The sequence below is a fragment of the Chaetodon auriga genome, chromosome 14, assembly GCF_051107435.1.
Source record: "Chaetodon auriga isolate fChaAug3 chromosome 14, fChaAug3.hap1, whole genome shotgun sequence".
Taxonomy (NCBI): Eukaryota; Metazoa; Chordata; class Actinopteri; order Chaetodontiformes; family Chaetodontidae; genus Chaetodon; species Chaetodon auriga.
In genome coordinates, this window is record NC_135087.1 from 21,231,386 (window position 1) to 21,252,976 (window position 21,591).

A 21,591-nucleotide genomic window follows, 5' to 3' on the forward strand; every position below is an offset into this window, starting at 1 on the left:
ACACGTTCTTTTCATTTTTATTTCTCAGTATTGTCATAGACTTAAAAGGATGCTTTTATTTTCTGGTGTGGTAAAAAGCAACAGTTCAAGTCTGAACTTTGTGCGCTGCATGAATGAGGTGTGGTGAGTGGATCTCTGGCTTTATTGCAGAATAGTGATGTCCTGCTGATAACCAAGTGACAGTTTGTATGATAACACTTTAAAACAAGGTTATTAACACGTTTATCACACAGAAGGAGAGGAAATGACAAAATAATATAAAAAAGGTTAAAACAAGGCGAAATTAAAATTGCATGGACTGTACTTCAATGGGAAATGGACCGCAGTTATATCAGCGTAAAGTGCTCTGTCAAACATTTATCCACACACACACACACTCACACGTCATACACAGAAGGTGGTGAAGCTGCCTGCAAAGCACTGACCTGCCCATCAGGAGGAGTTGTGGTTCAGAAGGACTCTGACATGCTGTCTGAGACTGTCCTCTCCAGAAAAGGACGGCATCCATCATTGAGTTGCCTGCAGAACGACCAGTAATTATGTCCACCAGACAAAGGCCTCTAGTGGCTGCGTGGATTATGACTGGTGTTTGTCTGAAGCAAAGGCGAAAGTAACATGACGTTTACATAGAGCCTCAAAACCTTGTAGGATGGAAGCCAGGGTAACAAATTGGTTGACAAAGCTGTTGCTTACTGCACATGTTGCAGAGCACTGATCTTGCTGATCTTGTTCAGCTTCAGCAGAGTCCTCCTGGAAGGCAGCGGCTCACAACCGATTCGGCAGCTTGGTTTGGGGTAGAGGTCTTCACCGGTCCACCTGAGCCCAAGGACCCAGAACCTGACCAGGGACCCGTGAGGGTTTGGATCCATGTTTTATACAGTCAGCGGTGTCAGGGTCTGGTCCCGTTCTCTTACGGGGACAGACTGGGATAGCAATTTAGGCTAGGAGTCTAACCGAACATCAACTCACATCATCGTACATCTCTTCACTCTATTCACGACAGACTGCATATACTGTATGCGCTGTGCTGAAATATTTTTCTCTGTTAATGTTTATACCACTAACATATCTTTTACTTTCGAAAAAAGGAAGTTGTTATACGATGTGCTGAGGACAGCCCTGCTTTTATGTTTTTGCTTTTTAAAACACCAACCACATACCTTGCTCAAAAGTGCTTCTAAATGCTGTGATATCTTACAGTATTTAGCAGCACTTTCCTCCCAGGCTTTTCTCCTTTTAAAGCGCTCCCTCTCAGCTCTACCTTTTCTGTGTCTCTCATTCTCTTTTTCTCCTGTGCTGTTCTTTTTTGTTGTTGTTGTTTTCACGCACACACCATGCACTGACTGAACGTTGTGTTCATGTGCATGTGTATGTGACCAATCATTTGTGATGACAGACAGGGATGAAACGATCAGGTTAAAACCAGGTAGGGCAGCTGACGGTGTGAATTTCTCCCTGATTTACCCAATTCATTTAGCATTTTGAACACTGGCCTGACACTCCAGATCAATGAGCCTGCCAGGCCACTGGGAATTCTCCTAGTGCTCCCGATAGCCAGTCCGAGTCTGCTTTAGGTCTCAAAAGTGTCAGTGTCTATCTTTTTTCCAATCCAGTTTAGATGAAACTACGGACATTTATGTATGACAAACGCCTCGACGGCTGTGTTCCCAAGGAAACTGCCCTCAGGCGGGTCACTCCTCCTCCGACCCCCGGAGATGAGCAGCAGCAGGCTGAGCAGGAGGGACTGTTGCAGCCAAAGAAGTGTGTGTGTTTACTGAAGAAACTACAGCTCTGTACGGCTCTGCTACGCTGTTATCAGCATTGCTGCTGGCTGTTTGTTTTACCAACTGCGAGAAATACGGATACAACCAGAGTTTCACATAATATAGCCATTCTGCTTTTAATCTGTCAATTATTTGTTAGTTTTATAGTCCATAAAATGTCAGAAATTTGTGAAGCTCATTGATCAGTTTCCCGAAACCACAGATTATGTCCTAAAATGTCTTGTTTTGTCCACAACCCAAAGATATTCAGTTTACTATCATAGAGGAGCAATGAAAGCAGAAAATATTCTCATTTTAGAAACTGGAATCAGAGGATTTAGACTTCTTTTTTTAATAAAATCACTCAAAACTGATTAATCGAGTAGCAAAATAGTTGGCAATTAATTTCATAATTAATTAATCGATTGATGCAGCCAGGAATTAAGGTGAAAAAACCCTCAAGAGTCACTAGTCTTGGAGAGTGCAAATGATTGCATTAGCAATGCTAACTTTAGCAGCCATGGTAACAAACGAGCGATCATTATTAGAGTTCAAAATGACAAGCAAAGTTATCTTTATCATGTTAGGTGATCCAACAAAACCTCAAATCTAATTCTAAATGAGGTGTGTTTCTTTACAATGACAGCACGTAGACTTTTAAACTGAAATAACGACTGGAGATGAGTAACAGAAAACCTGGATGTGTGTTTGCATTTTACCAACCTCCTTGGCCAGAAGGATGGATTGTGCATCACAACCAGGCACAGAAGAGAAGTCTTCTTAGCTTCCATTCAGCAAGACACGAAGTTCTGTTTCGACAACTTTATTAATTAATTTATTGAGCCCAATCAGCTCTGAAACCGATTCTGATCGGGTCTGTGTCTCTCAGTAGGCTTCAGGTCTGACATTTCTCGGTTCTGCATGGGTGTGGGTCCCAGCTTTCAAATAATAGATGTGTCCAGTTCAGTTCCAGGTACTATATTTCTGAGTTGGGGACTAGTTTTTGTACTGTTGAAGACCTCCAGCTTGACAGACTCATTAGGAAGATCAAAGAGATTGACCTCCCAACTCATATCATTGTTTCAGCAAGTGGACAAGGGGTCAAGAGTCCTGTCTGTGGCTGGGCTCAGGCAACAAATACACCTTAGTTAAGGTGTTAGAAAGATTGTGGTTTTGGTTAGATGTTAATGTTGTTTTTAAAGGGGTATTTCACTGCTGGAAAGATGGTTTTGTCAGAAAACTGATATGTCTATGCAGTAGAAAGGCACAAGTATTTTTGAAATCGGTGCTGCATTACCAGAGGAAACAGAGAAGAATGACTGTGAGATACCGTTTTGCTCAAAAGGTACAACAACCACAATGCACTGCGCTTGTTGCCTTACAAGGCTACTCCCAGGCTGCTCTTATTGGATATGCTTGACCAGCACTTCCAGGCCACACCACCACCTTCACTTGCCTACACAGCCAGCCAACACTGCACTGATGCCCAAATTTTGAAAGGGAGCTGCAGTAACCCAATTCTGCCAGTTCCGAAGCAGACAGACTTCTGGCTGTGAGGGTGCACTGTGAACTAATTTCCAGTAACTATTGATTTGCTGTGAGATATTAAAATGTCCTCATTGGCACATTTCCAGTCTGCCCTTTAAACTGTCAGTTTCCTCAATGTTGTGGCAAAAGATGAAAAGATACAACAAAGCTCTCTGTTTTCAAACAGAAGTAGTAGGGTTAGATTACAAAATCAAATACTTTTGGGATGCGAACTTCTGAATTATGATTACTAATTTATTTATTAATTACTGCAGTATAACTGCATAAATACCATAAACACTTGATGCAGGTGCAGATTAAATCTATGCCAGCAATAGCTACATGCAAAGAAAATCTACAGCAAGAAGCACTAACCTTATATCTGCTGCTGCTTTGATAGCTCAGTAGGATGTCCTCAATAATGAATTTGGCATGCAGTAATAGAGCAAATGATTGTCTGTCCCAAGTTTCTTGCCCTGTAGAATCTGTTACAAGGAATGGAAATAGGCTGTCAGGCAACATTGTCTGCAAAAAGTAAACACAATATTAGCAGGCAAGCTTTACAGCATGTTTCATAGCAAAGCAATTTAAGTGCTTTACATGATGCTAAAGAATGCTAGCATTTGATGAATATAGCGTATCTAGCAAATATATCACTGCAGGTCCCTTTTGAAGGTCAAAGTTAAAAAAAAAAAAAAGAAAATTATTTGGAACATAGCACCCACTTTTCATAAAGTTCAAGTGTTTCTGTTTATTAGTTTTGTGGAACAAGGACATAACTATGTTTTGCAAACATAAAAATATTTCAGATGAAAACTTAAGCTGGGCTTGCTGAAATGTGAAGTTCCCAACTCCTTTAGCTAACCACTCTAATACTACTCTATACTAAGATTAGGCTAAACTCTGAACCCCAAACTGGTGCAACAAAACAAGTAACAAAACACTGTTGCTACTGCACTTACTTAACCCTCCTGTTACCTTCAAATTTACTAACATCTTTTATCCTTGGGGTCAATTTGACCCCAGCAATTTAAATCTCCAGAAAATTGTTATAATTAAATTAAAGTTCTCACGATAAAGATGTTTTATCAGTGGTCTCATATGATTATGTTAGGCTAGGGTCCTAAAGCTTTTTGAAGATTGGAAAATTGCATGTTATAGTGTCCTCAACATCATCTAAAACAACCACAAAAAATGTGTGGAAAATGTTGATATTTCTTATGTTTCATATAGCAAAAGAGCTTGGGGTCAAATTGACCCCAAAGAACACTGATGCGTACAAAATGTGTACAGGACATTGAAAACATATTATCATGTTAATTTTATGTTTACCCAGTTATCCCCATTAAATTAGGAAGTCATGAAATATGAAGCAGAAAAAATTATGTCAATCATTTATTTAGAGACGTTAAACATTGAATGGGGTCAAATTGACCCCAAAGATAATAGGAGGGTTAATGCTCAGACATTTGTATATTTTTCGGTATCCTGAAATACAGTAAATAGCCCCAAATGTCTGATTTCGGCATTACTCTACTAGAGGAGAAATTTGCCATTTTTATGCAAACCAAGAAGGAAGATAATGTTTTTGAACTGTATCTAGAGCATCACTCCTGGATACGCAGTGATGGAGGCTAAATATTAAAGTTGAAATAGCCTGTAGTTCTTCCAAGAACCAATGACAAAACTGGTTCCATGAAGAAGAAAGAAAATGATATCCGTAATTTGGATTTAATAAGATAAGAGATAAGGTTAAAAATCCTCAAAGTATCCTTTAATGTTGTTCAAGTCATTGGGTGCTTTTTCTGGAAGGTCTGCCTTAGCATAATCATCAAAAAGTTTAGAAATGCTGTTGTCACCACGACCAGATATTCACTGTGAGATATTTAAGAGAAAAACAAAATAATTTGTCAGTGAACATTTTACTGATTACTTCAGTACCAAAACCTCATTATGTTAGCAAAAAATGTCAGCAAACAGTCAGCATTACATTTCCTTCAAAGCATATGTGTTGTTGCAAATTAGTTGTATATAAAAAGGTAATTTCTAGGAGACAGGTTTGGTCATGAGAGACCACTATTCTGTCTCCTACCAAGATGTTAAGTGACTAAGTTAGTGACCCAGGTGCAGACAAAGACACAGTGCAAGCAGAGAGAGTAAGGAGTGGGTAGCAAGTCCAAAATGGTACCCGGGAAGATGCTGGACCGAACAGGAGTCCGAGACAGGGAAGCAGAGCAGACAGAACAAGAAATAGGTTTAGTTGCAGATAACATGCAAGGAGCAAATAAACTAGAAGTAAACTAGAAAAAGGACTGGAAATGGAGACTTACTGAGCAGCAGCTATGATCTGGCAGTGTAGATCTGGCAGAGCTCAGTCTTTATAGGAGTCTTGATTACAGGATAAGATGCAGCTGGAGAGGCTCTGCTCTCTCCAGCATGCCTGTCTCCACTCAGGCAATCACACACACAGATGGTCTTCAGAAGAGAGGTAACCTTTGGCCAGGAGTGTAAGCTAGGTCAGTAGCATGGCAACGGTTGGCCTGGGACTGGGACGAGGTGGAAACCCAAAGAAGGGCAGCTCAAGCTGCCAAACCTGCCGGCAGCAGCACATTTGATCCTGGACAGAAAAAACGGCAACCTCTAGCTCAAGAGAAGAAAACAAGAGGGGTCGATAACCAAGTAAGAATTCAAAAGTTTGAGCTGGGTGCTCCACGAGAATTTGTTGGCAGAAGTCACACCTCGCAGAGCGGTCTCCATCTCTTCGTTAACCTGCTCGGTCTGGATGTTAGACTGGATGATACTCAGAAGAGAGACTGACTATAACATCAACAGCTGAGTAAAAAGATTCACACCTGGGATGTGAAATGGGGTCCTTTTTTAAGGACTATGTCAGGAGGGATGCCATGCAGGTGGAGCACGTGGTTGACAAGCAGGTCTGCACTCTCTCTCTCTGGAAGATGGGAGTTTGGGGACAGGAATGAAGTGAGCTGCATTGGAAAAGATTTAAATGGTGAGGATGGCTGTTTTACCATTAGATGGGACAGTAGGACCATAGCATCAAGCCTTATCGTGGTCCAAGTTGAATAAAATTTCATAACAAGACCACAGAAATGGAATATGTCACATGTGTTTTTCTAACGCTATGTTCTCCAAAAAAGGCATAGCATAGACAATCCAGTCAATTTTCAAAATTCAATACCCTTTGCCAGGTGCAGACTCCAGATTGTATATCAGCAAAAAAACACAATTAAAACCATTTAACTAGATAGCCTACTTACCCATGGAAGCAGCACAAACATCAAGGGAAAATGATCAAATCAGCAAAATCTGTGCACAAGTCAGGCAGGCAAAGTGCTCCACATCTGAAACACTCTTGGTGGGGTATGAAGCCATTAAGAGGATGAAACAAAACTGCGTTGCAGCCGGAAGGCGATGCAGCTGTGTCTAGTGGAATCCCAGGGGAAGTGCAGCCCGAGATGGTGGGTCCTGTTCAGAGATTCCAAGATCTAGAGTGAAGACCATGGGCGACCATATATATATAAAGTATATGTTACCCAATTAATTCCTTGCTGTGTTATGCTCCTTTTATAATGCTTTTATTTTAATTGTCATTTTATTATAAGATAAATAATAATAAGAAGAATAAGAACAGTGAGAATAATAATCGTCATCATCATCATCATCTAGACATTAAGTCAAAAAGTTTCCCGAGAGAGGGAGATAGAGAGGGTAGGGAGGGCTACACATTTATCTCTTCTTTACTGCACACAAAAGTATATGTGTCTGTCCGTCCTGAGAGGTGATTTAACACAGCATGTGGTCTGCACAGTTAGACTGACACCATACCACTGACAATTATCACAGCACGACATTCCATTCAACCAACGACACAAATACAATTTTAAGAGTGACGTCTGCAGTCAGGGTGCTTGTTTTGCTTGAACACAGGGTTGATCTCAACAGTTCTGAAATACATTAGCATTTTCTCTCCTACACTAAGATACTTTCTGTGCAATTGTTCAGCTGCTGACATTTTATTTTTGGTCTTTTGGACATTTGGAATGCAGATGTGATGAGACAAGAAAAAAGACTAAAAGATAAAGATAAAGAAGAGGTTTTATATAAACGATCAAGTTGAAGTTCTTGCTCTCAGTTGTCATAGCAGATTCAATCATTGTGCTGTGCTTTTTATCTTTAAAAACTAAAACCCAGTCTTTCAGTGGACTGCCTTCTGACGGTGAATGTCATCTTCCTCTAGATCTTTGGCAAAGAAGCCTCCAGATGTGACCAAGTCTCGCAAAGTAAAGACGGAGCATCTGCTGAAGGTAGAAGATCATGACTTTACAATGAGACCAGCATTCGGAGGTAAGTGTGGAGTGCTTCGGACATTTGTATGCATTATCTTCGTTATTTTCCTTGTGTACATATATATGCATTTATTCACCATCACAAACACATCGATATATATTCAAGGTCCACTTACTAGCTTGTTCAAGCGCTGCGAAACATATATTATATTCTCAGTTGCAGAGTTGATTTCAGTTTTTTGTCAACACTGTCAAAACTGATATAGCAAGCCTCCTCTCACTGATGGATGAATTCATCATTCATCAGCATTTGTCTGAAAAGCAGAATTGCTGAAATTTTAAATGGTTACTCATTCAACATTTCTAGTTTAAAATATGGCACAGAAGAAAACAATGTCAGTTTGGCAATGAGAATCAGTTAAAACACTAAATTAAAAATAGTAAAAAAAAAAAAAAAAAAGAAAGAAAAAAAAAAGTACTGTGCGTTTTAATGGATCAAAAAGAAAACAAGCTATACTTTCTGCTCTTTTTAGGTGTTTCCACACTACTCAAAATTCAATTCATAAAAAAAAAAAAAAGAATGAACATAGAGCCCGACAATCAGCCCTTTTCAGAGGGAGAGGATGTAAAGACAGAAAAAAACAACCAACACAAACCACTGTGGACAGAGCAGGCTGGATACCAAACAACCTACCCCCATAAGACTTGCATCGACCCCAAACAATGGAGAACCCACTGAGAACTCCACGGGGAGTCAAATTCCAAACAGCTTTTGACCTAATAATAATAGTTAGTTCAGTCTGGGCCCCTGCAGACTTAACAATGATAAACAACAAGGTACAAATTAACAAATCCACTTCAACATCATATAACTGGGTCTGTGGAGTAAAAGCATTTGTAATTGTCCATACCAACGGAGAGGTACCCTACATCATCAGCATTATATATCTTTTCTCAGTTCTCTTAATGTCTCTGTTCTGATGACATCAGTATGACATCATCAGGGTTATTTTCCTCATACTTGACAAAACTCCTCTAATGCCACAGAAGAAATTATACTTACAAGCTGAGTAGTGCTCCTCATGACAAGTGAACATACCTTTATGTGTAATATTGGTGGAGTGTGCCTTTAGCCTTGTATTGGACATGATGCATTGGCCTGCATGATGGCAGGAATAGAGGAAATAGGAAAGTATGAGTGTGTTTCACCTGTTCTCCCTCAAGCTTGAAAAACCAATTACATGTCAGCCACCCGTCTGCACTCATGTCTCAAAACTGATTGGTCTTTGGTGTCCCCAACCTCTGATATGTACGGCTCTTTGATGTTATAGCAATTTAAAGTATCCATCCCTCTCCTGGAATCATCTCAAGGCATGAAGCATCTCTAGCCTGCACCCCTCCACACGAATCCTGCTTCGTCACCAGGTTTTGACTACAATTAACAGGCATTTTTTCTGTTCTGCTGGATCACAAGAAAAACTAGATCTAAAGCTTTTCTTTTGGCTGACAATGTCATTAATCCCCCCTTCTGGGTTTTTTAAGATGAATTTCTCAGCATGGCACATGCTCAAGCATTTAGAAGTTGTTCCCAAGTTAAGAAGCTTTTAAAACACCCCACTGGTGTTGTTCTTTGTGTGATCTAAAGACTGCGGTTCACAAGATGTTTCACACACTTGTGTTCAAGCTGCATGTCTTAACATCTTTTGAAAGCATTGGTTGAATGTAAAGATAGTGGTCTTTTGTCACTGAAATACTTCATAAACTAGCTCAAGGCTAGATCTTTGTTGATATGCTTAGAAGTGTTTGCCTCATGTATCTCAAATGAAATTCATAGGCTTAAAACTCGACTAGGCTTTCATAAAGATATTTCGCATCTAAGATAGATTCACATCTCTGCTTAGAAGAAAGTTGGGAAAGGAACTCATCTTCTTCTTACCCTTCATCTGAAGTTGTACCTTGTTGGAGCAGATGATGAAAGCGTCATTAAGCGAGGTCGCTTCTCCCCTGCTAGTATGATTGTTACTTCAGAGAAAGGCAGAGCATGTGGCAGGAGGTCACAGTGGAAATGGGACTAAATATAGCCTGGGTTCTGGCACAAAGTCTGAGCAGAGGATACATGGCTCTAGTTGCATTAGTGTTTCATACTCCATCCTGTTCACCCTGCAAGGGGTTGCCCCCTCCAGATGGGTTTAAACCCTGAGCTTTTTTTTTATGTTGAATAATGCTTTAACATGGGTTTTCTATTATAATAAACCAGTAAGCTACTGGCTTAGCTGCATCAGAATGAAAGAGACTGAAAATTGAAAATGCCCCCAAGAAACCAACAAACTGGCCAGTGATTGTTTCAAGACATCTTGCTCTGGATTACAGCGTCAGACACTGGATGATGAACATCTCCAGTTTCAAGAGTTACACCTCTGACCACAGCAAAAAAAAAAAAAAAAACGAATCTCAATTAAATTGGCACTCTAATAATCTCGAGCATGGTCATACCCTTCCCAGTATGGGTCAAATTCCCAACATTCAGAGCAATAGCACCTTTTCATTAGGTCCTGGTAAAAACACCTGTTGAGTTTCAGATCTCTCACCCAGAGTGTGAAATGCAAGCTCAATCCAAAATAACACCTTATCTCACCATCAGTGTTACTGGTGAGTACATAGCATATGCACTGTAAAACTATTAGATATGTACACGGTTGTGCACATACAGATTCAAAAAGATTTGGATCAAGTTAGATGCTGCATCTATTTGAGTGGACAGAGGGAGATGAGTGTGGCTAACGTGTGGGGTGTATTATTGCTCTTAATCCTTGGAAAGATAGCACATTAAGCTCGTTGTTAATCCATACTGAAGGGAAAGAGAAAGCCGGCAGCCAGATCATTTGATGTATGGGCTCGGAGCAAGTCATGTTATGATCTGTTAACTGTATACCAAAGCCACTGTGTGCTTTTCAGAAAATGTGGTGGCTTAGCAGTGTTGTGGATTTACCAGAGGTCACAAAGTCAGAGGTGGGTTGTTTCATGCAGCCTATTACTTTAATATATCCTCCACCCATCCCTTAAAGGCACACTGCTATATTCACTGCAAGTAAATCTGTCCAGAAAAACACAGAATGTATGGAACGCACAAACTGGTTTAGACCTCTCATTTGACCTAAAAACTGTAGTAATCAATATTTCATTTAAACAATGGATGGACAACAACAAGTACACACTGGTGGGTGATGGGCTAGAATATAGATCAGAAGGAGTTGTGATTGTTAAATACAGTCACTGATAGCTCTGATACGGCTACAGTTAGCCAAGCATGGTGATGCATGACAACAACAGCTGCACCAATCCACTTTTTTCAGTTCCAATCCAATTCCAATTCATGAATTTGGACATCTGCTGATACGGAGTACCAATCCATTACCAGTGTTTAATAATAATAAGTGTGATTAATAAGCTGTATGCCTCGCTGTGCTTTAATGTGTGAGGCAACATCAGGCTTCACTTAAACAAAATTCATTCATTCATTCATCTTCTATACCGACTATCCCTTTCAGGGTTGCGGGGGGGCTGGAGCCTATCCCAGCTGTCAATGGGCGAGAGGCGGGGTACACCCTGAACCGGTCACCAGTCAATTGCAGGGCAACATATAGCGACAGACAACCATTCACGCTCACACTCACAGCTAAGGACAATTATTAGAGTCACCAATTAACTTAATGAAGCATGTTTTTGGTGGGAGGAAGCCAGAGAGAATGGAGAGAACCCACGCATGCATGGGAAGAACATGCAAACTTCACACAGAAAGGCCCTGCCCGACCCGGGGATCGAACCGGCGACCTTCTTGCTGTGAGGCACGCGCACTACAAATAAATCCAAAGATACACACCAACTTGGTAAAGAATCTTGACCAAGTTTAACTGCCTGGCTTTGGAATGTTTCTCTGCAAACATATCGTAAAGAAACCGTTAGAAGAGTGAATGATGAATGCTGGTGCTGTTTTGCAGCCTTTTCATCTTTTCCAATTAATGTTTGCTAGCTATAGACCAAAAAAACAGAGTTCCTAGAAACTACATGAGTAGTCATGGATTTCGCTAGTTGTTGATGATCAGGACCTGGCAGGTCCAGACGAAAAACCATAGATGGCTTCACGCTATGACCGAGGCAATCACCTGGGTTGCATGTAATGGCAGATTTCAAACTAGTGTCTAGACAACGTTGTGATGTTTGTAATTTATTTTTTACAAAGATTGATTGCTGTGTAAGTGACAAGCTGGTGTTCAAAGATGCTCCATTTCCATTGGCTGCAGTAGTTTCCATAAGGAAAGAATTAGAAATACTGTCGAAAATTTTGTGTTGAGACACAATTCTGAAATTTCCCACATCAGTATTTTGTCATTTGTTTTGTGAACATTGGAGATTTATTTAACGAGAATTTGCAGTATCTGTTTATAATAAAACAGTTTGAAGATTCATTACAAGTTGGACCCACAGTGCATCAGAGTTTTAATCTTTAGACGGTTACTTTTAGCGCCACCATCAGGGCTATTAGTGCCTAGTGCCAGCTGAACAGCAGAGCTGCCTAGCCTCTAAATATGAAACACCAGTTTTCAAAAAATTTGGAAAGGTGGTTGTGGTGCACAGGATTGAGGTAATCCAACGTCTCCTGCATAAAAAGGCAGAATACTGAGAGATAACAGACCCATCTAATGTGCGTGGTTATTTGTAGCAGTCTGAACATGATTTAATGAAGATTAACACGGTCGACATCCGTGCGTAATATTACTGTACTCTGACGCAGCACGTCTCGAGTCAGAGGCTGCAGATTTATCAATGTATCTGCCTTCAGATGGCTACAGGGATTTAATGAGCAGCAGGAAAAGCTGCTGAGAACAACAGACTGTTTTCAGGCCTCTCCAGACTGGACGAATGGCTCATGTTAATTTATAGATCAGTACAGCCTGATTTACCAACATTTCTACTTATTAAATATCAGTTTCGTTTTTCATTGCTGGTTGGAGAGTGTTTCATTAAAATTGTTAATTACATTTTAAATATTATTCCAGTATTGCTTTGTATTTGTTGCAAACATTTATTTTGCTCTTTTGTATAAAATGACAAAAGTGCCTTTGATGTAGAAACAGACAGCACACTGTTGAAAGACATTTTCCACTAAAATACCAACAACTCTCTTTGCCCTGCTTTATTTGAATGAACCTCCCACCTGTGCACCTGTGTGCTCTGCACTGAGCAGCTGTAACGTGTTAATTTAGGACCCAACTGAAGCACTACCTGAAGTAGAGCGATGAAGAGTCTCAGGAAATGTTTGTTGAACCAAACACTCGACAGTCACACGGAGTATTAAATCCAGGAAGGGCAGGGCCACAAAGAAGATCAGCTGAAGTCAGACACAGGCAGGTCCAGTAATGAGAAATCCATCCAATAGAGAACGCTGGAGAGTCCTGCATGATGCGAACAACAATCTGGCACTGAGTGTGGGAGAGCAGCTTAAGTATTGCACTGATTGCTATGAGCCTCAGGTGTGTGATCAGGTGAGCGGGCAGGTGGACATGACTGAGTGTGGAAAAGTACTGACAGCACAGGTGAGCAGGTGAGAAGACAATGAATTTCAAGGTCAGGAAAACTCCTGTGACTGTCGGGAGTGCTGCTTGCACTGGTCTTTGTGCCGAGACGAAAATAGTTCACTACATGTAGTGAGAAATGAGTCTCTCGTAGTGACAAATCCACAGAGAGTTATCACCAACTCTACAGTTCTGTTGTGCTGTGCAAAGCTTTTTAGTTTCTTTAAACCCATTGTTTAACAGCACTAATGTTTTTAAGAAAGGCCAGATAAATCTACTGTTGGCTACCTGCCCAGCATAACACAGCAGACAAAATTAGCAGCTAGCTGTGGGCATCATTTAGCAGCTAAAGACACAAGAGTGGAAACCTGGCCAGAGCCAAAAACAAGACTGAATATTAAACTTATATTTGCCGCATAGCCAGAAACATTGAAAACTAATTCTGCTTTATGTCTGAAGGACATGTAAGCGTTTAAAGTTACTGTTTACTAAGAAACTTGTCATAGATAGATGTCACCTCATGGCTAGCAACTGTTCCACTAGCTTCTGTAATTCAATGCTCATAGAGAGCTGAACAAAAACCAGAACATCAGGGTTCAGTTCCAGAAGTGGGAAAACCTTATTTAAAATCACGTTGACATTTGTCATAGTGCAAATTACTAAAAACTTAAACACACTCAGCAGTATGTTGTGTGATTCATTCCACATGTCCAGGTAAGTGCCACAGCTCACCAGAGGAGACAAGTCCTTGGCTGCGTCAACTGGCCATAGCCATTTCAGAAGTAGTAACTCCAGGAACGTGTTTCACTTTTTCAGAATGACCAATGAAAGAAGGCCTCACTCAGAGACCTGGCCCTCTTGACCTCGTGGGAAGTGGTATTTGTTAAAGGTTGCCAAAAACAAAACCATTAATTCAGTCAAAAGTTTCAACTGATTTTTATTTATATAGCGCCAAAGCACATAGATCTAACAGCAGGGAGGGAAAAAACAATAGCAACAATAAGAGCTATGATAATAATAGAAATATGTAGGAATATTACTAATAAAAAAAACAGTAGCAGTAGGCATCCAGCAGAGCTACCACAGTAAGTGCAACCATGAGCCCAAATCGCTGTATAACCACTAATGATGAGAACCTGTGAGATGAGAAAGCACTAGGACTCCAAGGAAAAAGCCAAGTTAGTAAAATGCATTAATTGGTCATGAATGCTGGAGAGAGAGGAGAAGAGAGGAACTCAGTGTATGATGGGAAGTCCCCGGGCAGTCTAAGCCTATAACAGCATAACTAGGGGTCTGTCCAAGGCAAGCCTGAGCCAGCCCTAACTGCATGCTTTATTAAAAGGAAAGGTTTAAGCTTACTCATAAATGAAGACTTGGTGTCTGGTCCAAGGCTGAAAGGTTGTTCCACAGGAGAGGAGCTTGATAGCTAATGGCTCTGGCTCCCATTCTCTTCTGGAGACTTTAGGAACCGAAAGTAAGCCAGCAATCTGGAACACAGAGATCAACACAGGGTGAACCACTTGGCATACTGTTGAACCTGAAACATAACTCAGAAGTTCTTTTTCTATGCTCTTAAAGACTTCTAAGCTGAAACATCAGATGTTCAATATGTTATGATGTTTCTGTGTTGTTTTTTTCCAAGCTAGGACCCAAAAGGCTATTCTTTCAGCTTATTCTGTACCGCCAAGTGTCCAAAAAAATCCATGAATGCAGCTTTAACTATTGTATGAGTAAAGGCCAAAGGACAGTAGAGCATATTGTGAAAATAACTGGCAGCAAACTTGACCTTGAAGAACACTGGCTTTAAAAAGAAGGTAAAACTACCACAGAAAAGCCAAGTGTTCTTTTGGTCTCTATTCATCTAGGGAAAGTAAAGAGAGCGCTGGGTATTTTTCAGTGACTCCCTGCTGCACCCTCATTCTGGGAGTTTTGCCACTGAGCATTTTCTAATCTTTTAGTCTTGATGAAAAAGTTAAAGAGCCATTGACGCATAACTGAAATGCACAGAAAGCCAAAGCAATTTTTTATTCTATTTAGAGGCTCTTAAAAACTGATGTTGTAAATTAAGTGACTGATATCATCCCCCGGAAGTCTTAAAATAACATGGCATGATATCCACCAAAAATCAGGGCTGTGACTGCTGCTGCCATAGTTTGATGTCAGAACTGTGGAAATTCAATTAGTAGATTGTATCAAGCTTGCTACATCAAAGGAAACTGTAAGAATTCATTGATTTAGACTTATTGCTGCTTTCTTTTTCAAACCAAATGTTGTCACTTTTAAATGTATGCATTATTGAATGATGTGTGTGTTGGCACAAGAAGAGGTGCATCGCATTAGATGTCATGAACAGCAGAAATGTGTCATTTGCTTTATCCCCGACTACCAGAGTGACATGCTATCCCTGTGTGTCATCTATGAGGGATCAGGGGAGCATAACAATACGCACAGCAGTTTCCTCATTTTTGTTGCTAAAGCTTTAAACAGTGCTCACTGATGGACGGGTCAGTAGAACCCAGATACCATCTGGAGATTTGAGGTGACTGGAGTATAGCTTTAGCTGCTAGCTTAACTCAATGTAATTCATCTTGCCTGCAGTGTTAGCCTAGTCTAACTCTGCCTTGCTGCAGAGCAGACCCCACTCCAGCAGTGATGAGCAGATTAAGCTGGCAGCGGTTCCTCCTGCTTACAGCTTAGATTAGCACAGGCATCAATCTGTTACGCCATCAGACAGCTGTTACCCTGCAAATGACACTTTGTCCCAACTGAAGAACAGATACGAGAGGAGATCCAAAACTGGCTGTAAAAGTGCATCCAGTGTTGGTGATGGTACTTTGACATTCTGTATTAAAAGAAAACCCCAATATTTATCAATTTAGGTGTGGTCATCATGATTATTCAGTGTGTATCCTTGTGCACTGTACTGATCTAAGTGTGCACAACATTTGCTTTTGAGTCTGTTTGCTTTTGAGTCTGTTTATTTCATTTGAGATGATTTCTGGCAAATGGAAAATTTGGTTGATGTTCTTTCCGTAGCCTGCCAAATCTCTAATACCGTGACAATAACCAGCCAGACTGAGAAATTAAAGCAGACTCTCAGAGAGATATCAACAACTCACTCAATACTTGACTTTCATTCATTAGGGAACTCTTTGCTGACACTTAGTCAGTATTTCTACACTATAGCCTATGCAAGTACATCTGAACAGTTTACATTAGACCATATTTAAAGGAACAGTTCAAAATCAACTGTAAATAGAACTAGCTGTAGCTAGACCAAGACGGGAACCTGCTATCACTCTGAAATTGATTGAATGATTGATTTCTAGAGAACTAAATCTAAGTTATTAATGTGTTTTTCCTCAGATTACATTATTGTTTGTTTACATCAGTAACATGTTTGAACATGTATGAAAGAAGTCCTGGTATTTCCATTGTAATCAATTAAGACTACACAATTATTCATGTATATATCACTCTTATGTGTCCAAAATGTTTTTGGTTGGCATTAAGACAGTAATAAATGATGCATTCACAGTCAACAGACTGTGCCATGACTGTGTTGGCTCTAATAAACCAAGGCTAAGTGGCAGGGCTGTTAGCATTTACTAGCCTTGAACAAGCACGTTATATAGACATACGAGGCTGCAACAAAACAGTCTTGATAACGCATCTGCTTGATTGTCTGTACTAAAAAGAATCACATAATCACAGAGTTGGAGGAAACAGAAATAGTTGTGTTTGTGAGTGCAGCCAAAACGAAGTCAAATGGGCATCAGTTCATACAATTTTTTAGTGGCGTCAACAACGTGTAAACACTCAAACACTTAATCAGTAACAATGAAGCACTGCTTTGGGGCCACAAAAAACCATTTGAAAAATGTGGCACTTTAATTTCCCTTGCCTCAGGAAAACACAATACACTGTGTATGGCCAACGAAACACAATCTGTCCTTAACAGTTATTGCCTTCTGCAAAATTAGGCATACAAGTAATAAATCAAGTTTCTGTAATTTAAAGAAAAATCATCTTCGTTGTTGCTATTTGCCATCATCTGCTACAGGTGTTTGACTGCTTTCTAATGACTTTCCCTGGCAGTATTGTTTGTATTATGGCAGTCAGTTTATTCCAATATGTCACCTCTATCTTCAGATCTATGATGAATAACCTCCTGAAATAACTTGAAGGCATAGTAATCTGATATTGATTATCAAGCCCCATAAAGATGTGTTGGGATGTTCGCCATAGGACACTGACACACATTGATGACAAACCTTAGTAAACAGAAACTTGTTGGCCTGTTCAACATTATTTTCAGAGCTCTTCCAGACTGTTCAGGTGTTCAGCCCCTCTCACTGAAATAGATGGTGACAGTGTATTCTGTATGACTGTGTGTGTGTGTGTGTGTGTGTGTTATCACACAGCAGCTATGAATTTGTTGTCTGTGGCAGCCAATATTAAACTGAAATAATTGAATTATATTAAATTTTCATTTTATAGATACATGATGCACATTGACAATTAATATTCAGTGTTCTCCAAAGTATAAAACAGGAACAATGATAATGAAATTGAATGTAAAATGGACATTTCATTTTCATTTTGAAAATATGGAAGCTTTAACTTTATTGCCTTTTTTTTTCATCTTCATCTCCTATCCAATTGATAATTAGCAGCTTTTGGCGTCCACTGTTGTGTTGCATTTGCTGAGTGATCTATAGTTTGCATATACAGTGATACAAACTTTGAGTGAGTTCCTAAATGTACCTTTGTTGTTTGGGGTTGGTCTCTTCAATCTAAGTACCATCTATTTTCCTCCCTCGGTCTGCAGTCACAGTGATTCTCACAGTCCAACCTCCTTTAAACTGGTGTAAAAAAAAAAAAAAAAAAAAAACATTGCACAGGGAGCTACTCCAAAGAGAGGCTTTCAGGACTTGACTTGGGAATAAGGGTAGGCGATGCGGTCTTAAAATATTTCTCGTCTTTCTGACATGATACTGCAAGGTAAGTGAAATAACTGCAATCACAGTCTTTGATGCAGTCAGCTACTACAGACTACGTACTTACAATAAAATGCATTTGAAGGAGCCCAGCTGCTTGATATTTACATTTACATCAAACTGGCTTCAACCTGATGCAGACTGCAATTGATAAAACATGTCCAATTGGAAATCAAATTCACTTCAGTCTAATGTGGCCAGCAGCACTGTCTGCTCTGTGCAGCTGTGGTGATTTTTTTTTTCCCCGGGCATTTTCTAGCCATTTTAGTGCCCTGGCCCAGGCATCCCATGGCACTCCTGTGGAGAGTGACATTCTTATTGCCAAATGAGTTAATAGTATTTTATCCTTCACATTCATTTCACTCAATGTCTGGTCTTTGTCATGTCATCAACAGCACGTTATTTAGTTAACCATGTTTACAATGATATATAGAACACAAGAAACCGTGTTATTCATATCCTTTATGATTTAAACATTGTAAGGTTACTGATCCTCTGTGCATAAGTAGGCCTATAAACACCTTAACATCTCAGACATCACAGTCTGTTATTTCAGTGCTGTTCACTTGTAAATATTTCATGAGCTAATGTTTATTGAAATTCTTAACATCACACAGCTTTCAGTGTACACTTAGCCTACAACATGCTTGCATAAAATCAGTAAAGCAATTCTGCATTCAGGAAATATAACCATGCATCACAGGTTTCCTTTGATGGTGTCTCACCGTAGTTTGCATCGTATCCATAGAGGATCGTCATTGTGGATCTGTTGTGGCAGGGATGCTTGGACAGGAGTTAGACTCTTTGAAACTATTGGCTGTAGTTTTTGTGTGTGTGTGTGTGTGTGTGTGTGTGTGTGTGTGTGTGTGTGTGTGGTTCATTCACTTACAGTGCAAGTGGACATATATGACATGAAGTAATGTCAGGAGCAAACATCTGGTAGATCGTCTGGACATCCTTACTTTCACTAAATGTAGTGGATGTAGAATATTATAACTGTCATAATTTTTTTCGTTTTAACTGACTAACGACTTGAGTTGAGGGTGCATGGATCAAATACACGCATAGTATCACATTTATTTATGTGTTGAATCCTAATTTTGATCATATAATATGGTGTTTGCATGGAACATAACCACTTGGTTATTTATACCCATACGTCACTCTGACGCAACGTCTAAAAACATCCCTGCTATTGCCTCAGACATCCCCTCCTGACTCGGATTAAGAATTTATTTTCCCAACATGTAAAAACAGAGGAAGTTTTCTTTTGTCAAAGCTATGCAGCGCACTGCTCTGAGTAAGCGTATGATATGATCAATCAATTACTGTTGCCTGCTGAGCTGAATCCCAGTGATCCCAAGGCGCCTCGTCTTTTGATTAGTCTTGAGATGACGGAGTATGTTCGATCTAGAACCTATGCTCTTTTTCTCTGAAACTTACTGACATCAAACCATCACTTCACTACCAAGTCGCTTTATTTTTTTGCAAGCAACTCCTCCACAGCAGAGTCAACGGCAGCGTTATTCTCACTCTCAGCCATGTGTGTTGCTGCTGTACATAATCCTGATGTACCCGCATATATCAGCATAACAATATAATTAACAACATGATGCATACATTTTTTATCTCATTAAGATCAATACTGCTATCATGGACAATATGATGTTACATCCCTATTTGAATGTTAGCAATGAGACATTAGAAGTGGTTTGTTTTGTGTGTTTTTTCATGTCATTATTGAGAGATGTGGCTCTAATTTATTATAAAATTTATTATAATTTGTTTGTTGATTTTATTTTACTTTTAATTTTATCTTATATTAGTATTTTTGTCATTTTTTGAATATCCTGTGTAGTCTTTGAAACCTTCTCTCTATGCTCTGTCTATATCTATGACAGGGTTTTTTGTAATTATGTGCACCTGACTTGGCTTACCAAATCCAAGTGTTCACCATCATCATGTCACATCTGGATGGGTGCAGGACAATGACAGAATGAAATGAGCTGTGAGACAGAACTAGAGACCTCAAGTGTTTCCACGAAGACAGAAATTCATGACCTATAACTCATTTCAAAGTATGTTTCTGAGCTGTGGTATTGGCAACCCATACTGAGCAGGAGGGTCTGTTGGATGGCACAGTATGATATGAACTCTACACCCCAAGTAGACACTGGAAATGCACAGAAACACATTGTGATTCAGCCAAAAAGGTTGGACAGTGACGGTCACTGAGCTTGCATACTGACAAAAGCACTACTGATTTGCTTGTGCTTGTTGTTCTTCCGCATTGCGAACAAAGATGTGAAATTCTAAATGCCATACTTGATTCTCTGAGTGCCAACCAGTTTGCCGCTATAGGTGGAAATTGCTGATTTAGCTGTTTTCAACAAACCAGTCAAACAAGGGCGAACATGGTGACATTTTGCTGTTTCTTAAGATGAAATAAGTTTCATTTGTTTCCTAGTTTGTATATCAGACCAGAAGAACTGACCCTGTTCTGCTCGCTGAATGAATGACTTCATATTGAATTAGTTGGACACTGGTTGATGAGGTCACTGTGAGAGCAGAAAACCATTTATGCCTAATGTGGCAAGAAGTGCAACACACTTGATGTCATTGTTCCAGTAAGTGAGGAATAATCCCAAACACAGAGATCCCTCCACAGCCCCTCATTTGAAGAGCTTTGGTGACTCTAATCTAGCATTTAGCGTCTCTGCTAATCTCTTTGGATTACAGACTGTATAGATAAGTGATGCAAAGTGGTTCAAATCGCCTGTAAATCTTCCCTCCACTTTAGCTCTGTCTATGCAGTGTGTGCATGCTGACTGGTGATATGTGAGTCACAGATCATGACATATATGGTAAAGACATATGGAACATATACAAAATTTGCTGCCACCCTCAATTTCTTGTCCTGAGGTGTTGAATGGATGACAGACATCACTATCTGTAGCACCTGTTCTTACCAGGGCAGTAATGGACCTATAGTATAGACTTATAGGAATGATAGTTATAGTTTGGGTTTCTTCATGTAACTCCTTCACCTGGTCAACCGTATGGTACAATATTAGCAGTTTTATTTGTTTTGGGAATGATATACAGAGACTTTGAATGATTTAAGCTTAGGCTCGGACAAGAAGGAAGTGTCAGACGCCGTCATCGAAAATGGCTGTTGGGAAAGGGAAGGCAATACGTGATTTTGATTAAGTAGTAATGTAGTTCCAAGCTGTAGTTCAGAACTTGCTTCAGACCCAAGACATTGGCAGTAAATTAAAGGACACATACCAACTGTTGTTTATAATGAATGATTTGACTGTGTTCCTTATCCCTAAGGCAACATGGGCTGATTAATAGATCTATGATACAGAATCAATAATTGTAACTTTGCATTATTATTGTACAGAATATTAGGAACATG

The 21,591-nt window shown here is 39.8% G+C and overlaps 1 protein-coding gene across 3 annotated transcripts in view; it reads left to right on the forward strand.

The window, feature by feature from the left end:
* The window catches only part of gabrr2a (gamma-aminobutyric acid type A receptor subunit rho2a), a 52,526-nt gene that overhangs the window by 830 nt on the left and 30,105 nt on the right, over window positions 1–21,591 (forward strand). For 2 of the 3 annotated variants that reach the window (XR_013078171.1, XM_076749247.1), the window contains exon 2: window positions 7,549–7,655. Coding sequence is in view for 2 of the 3 variants with exons in the window: in XM_076749247.1 (XP_076605362.1) it covers window positions 7,549–7,655 (107 nt within the window). In the remaining variant the exon portion in view is untranslated. Of the gene's footprint in view, window positions 1–1,003; window positions 1,016–7,548; window positions 7,656–21,591 lie in introns of those variants that run through there. The other variant, XM_076749248.1, reaches the window with a different exon arrangement.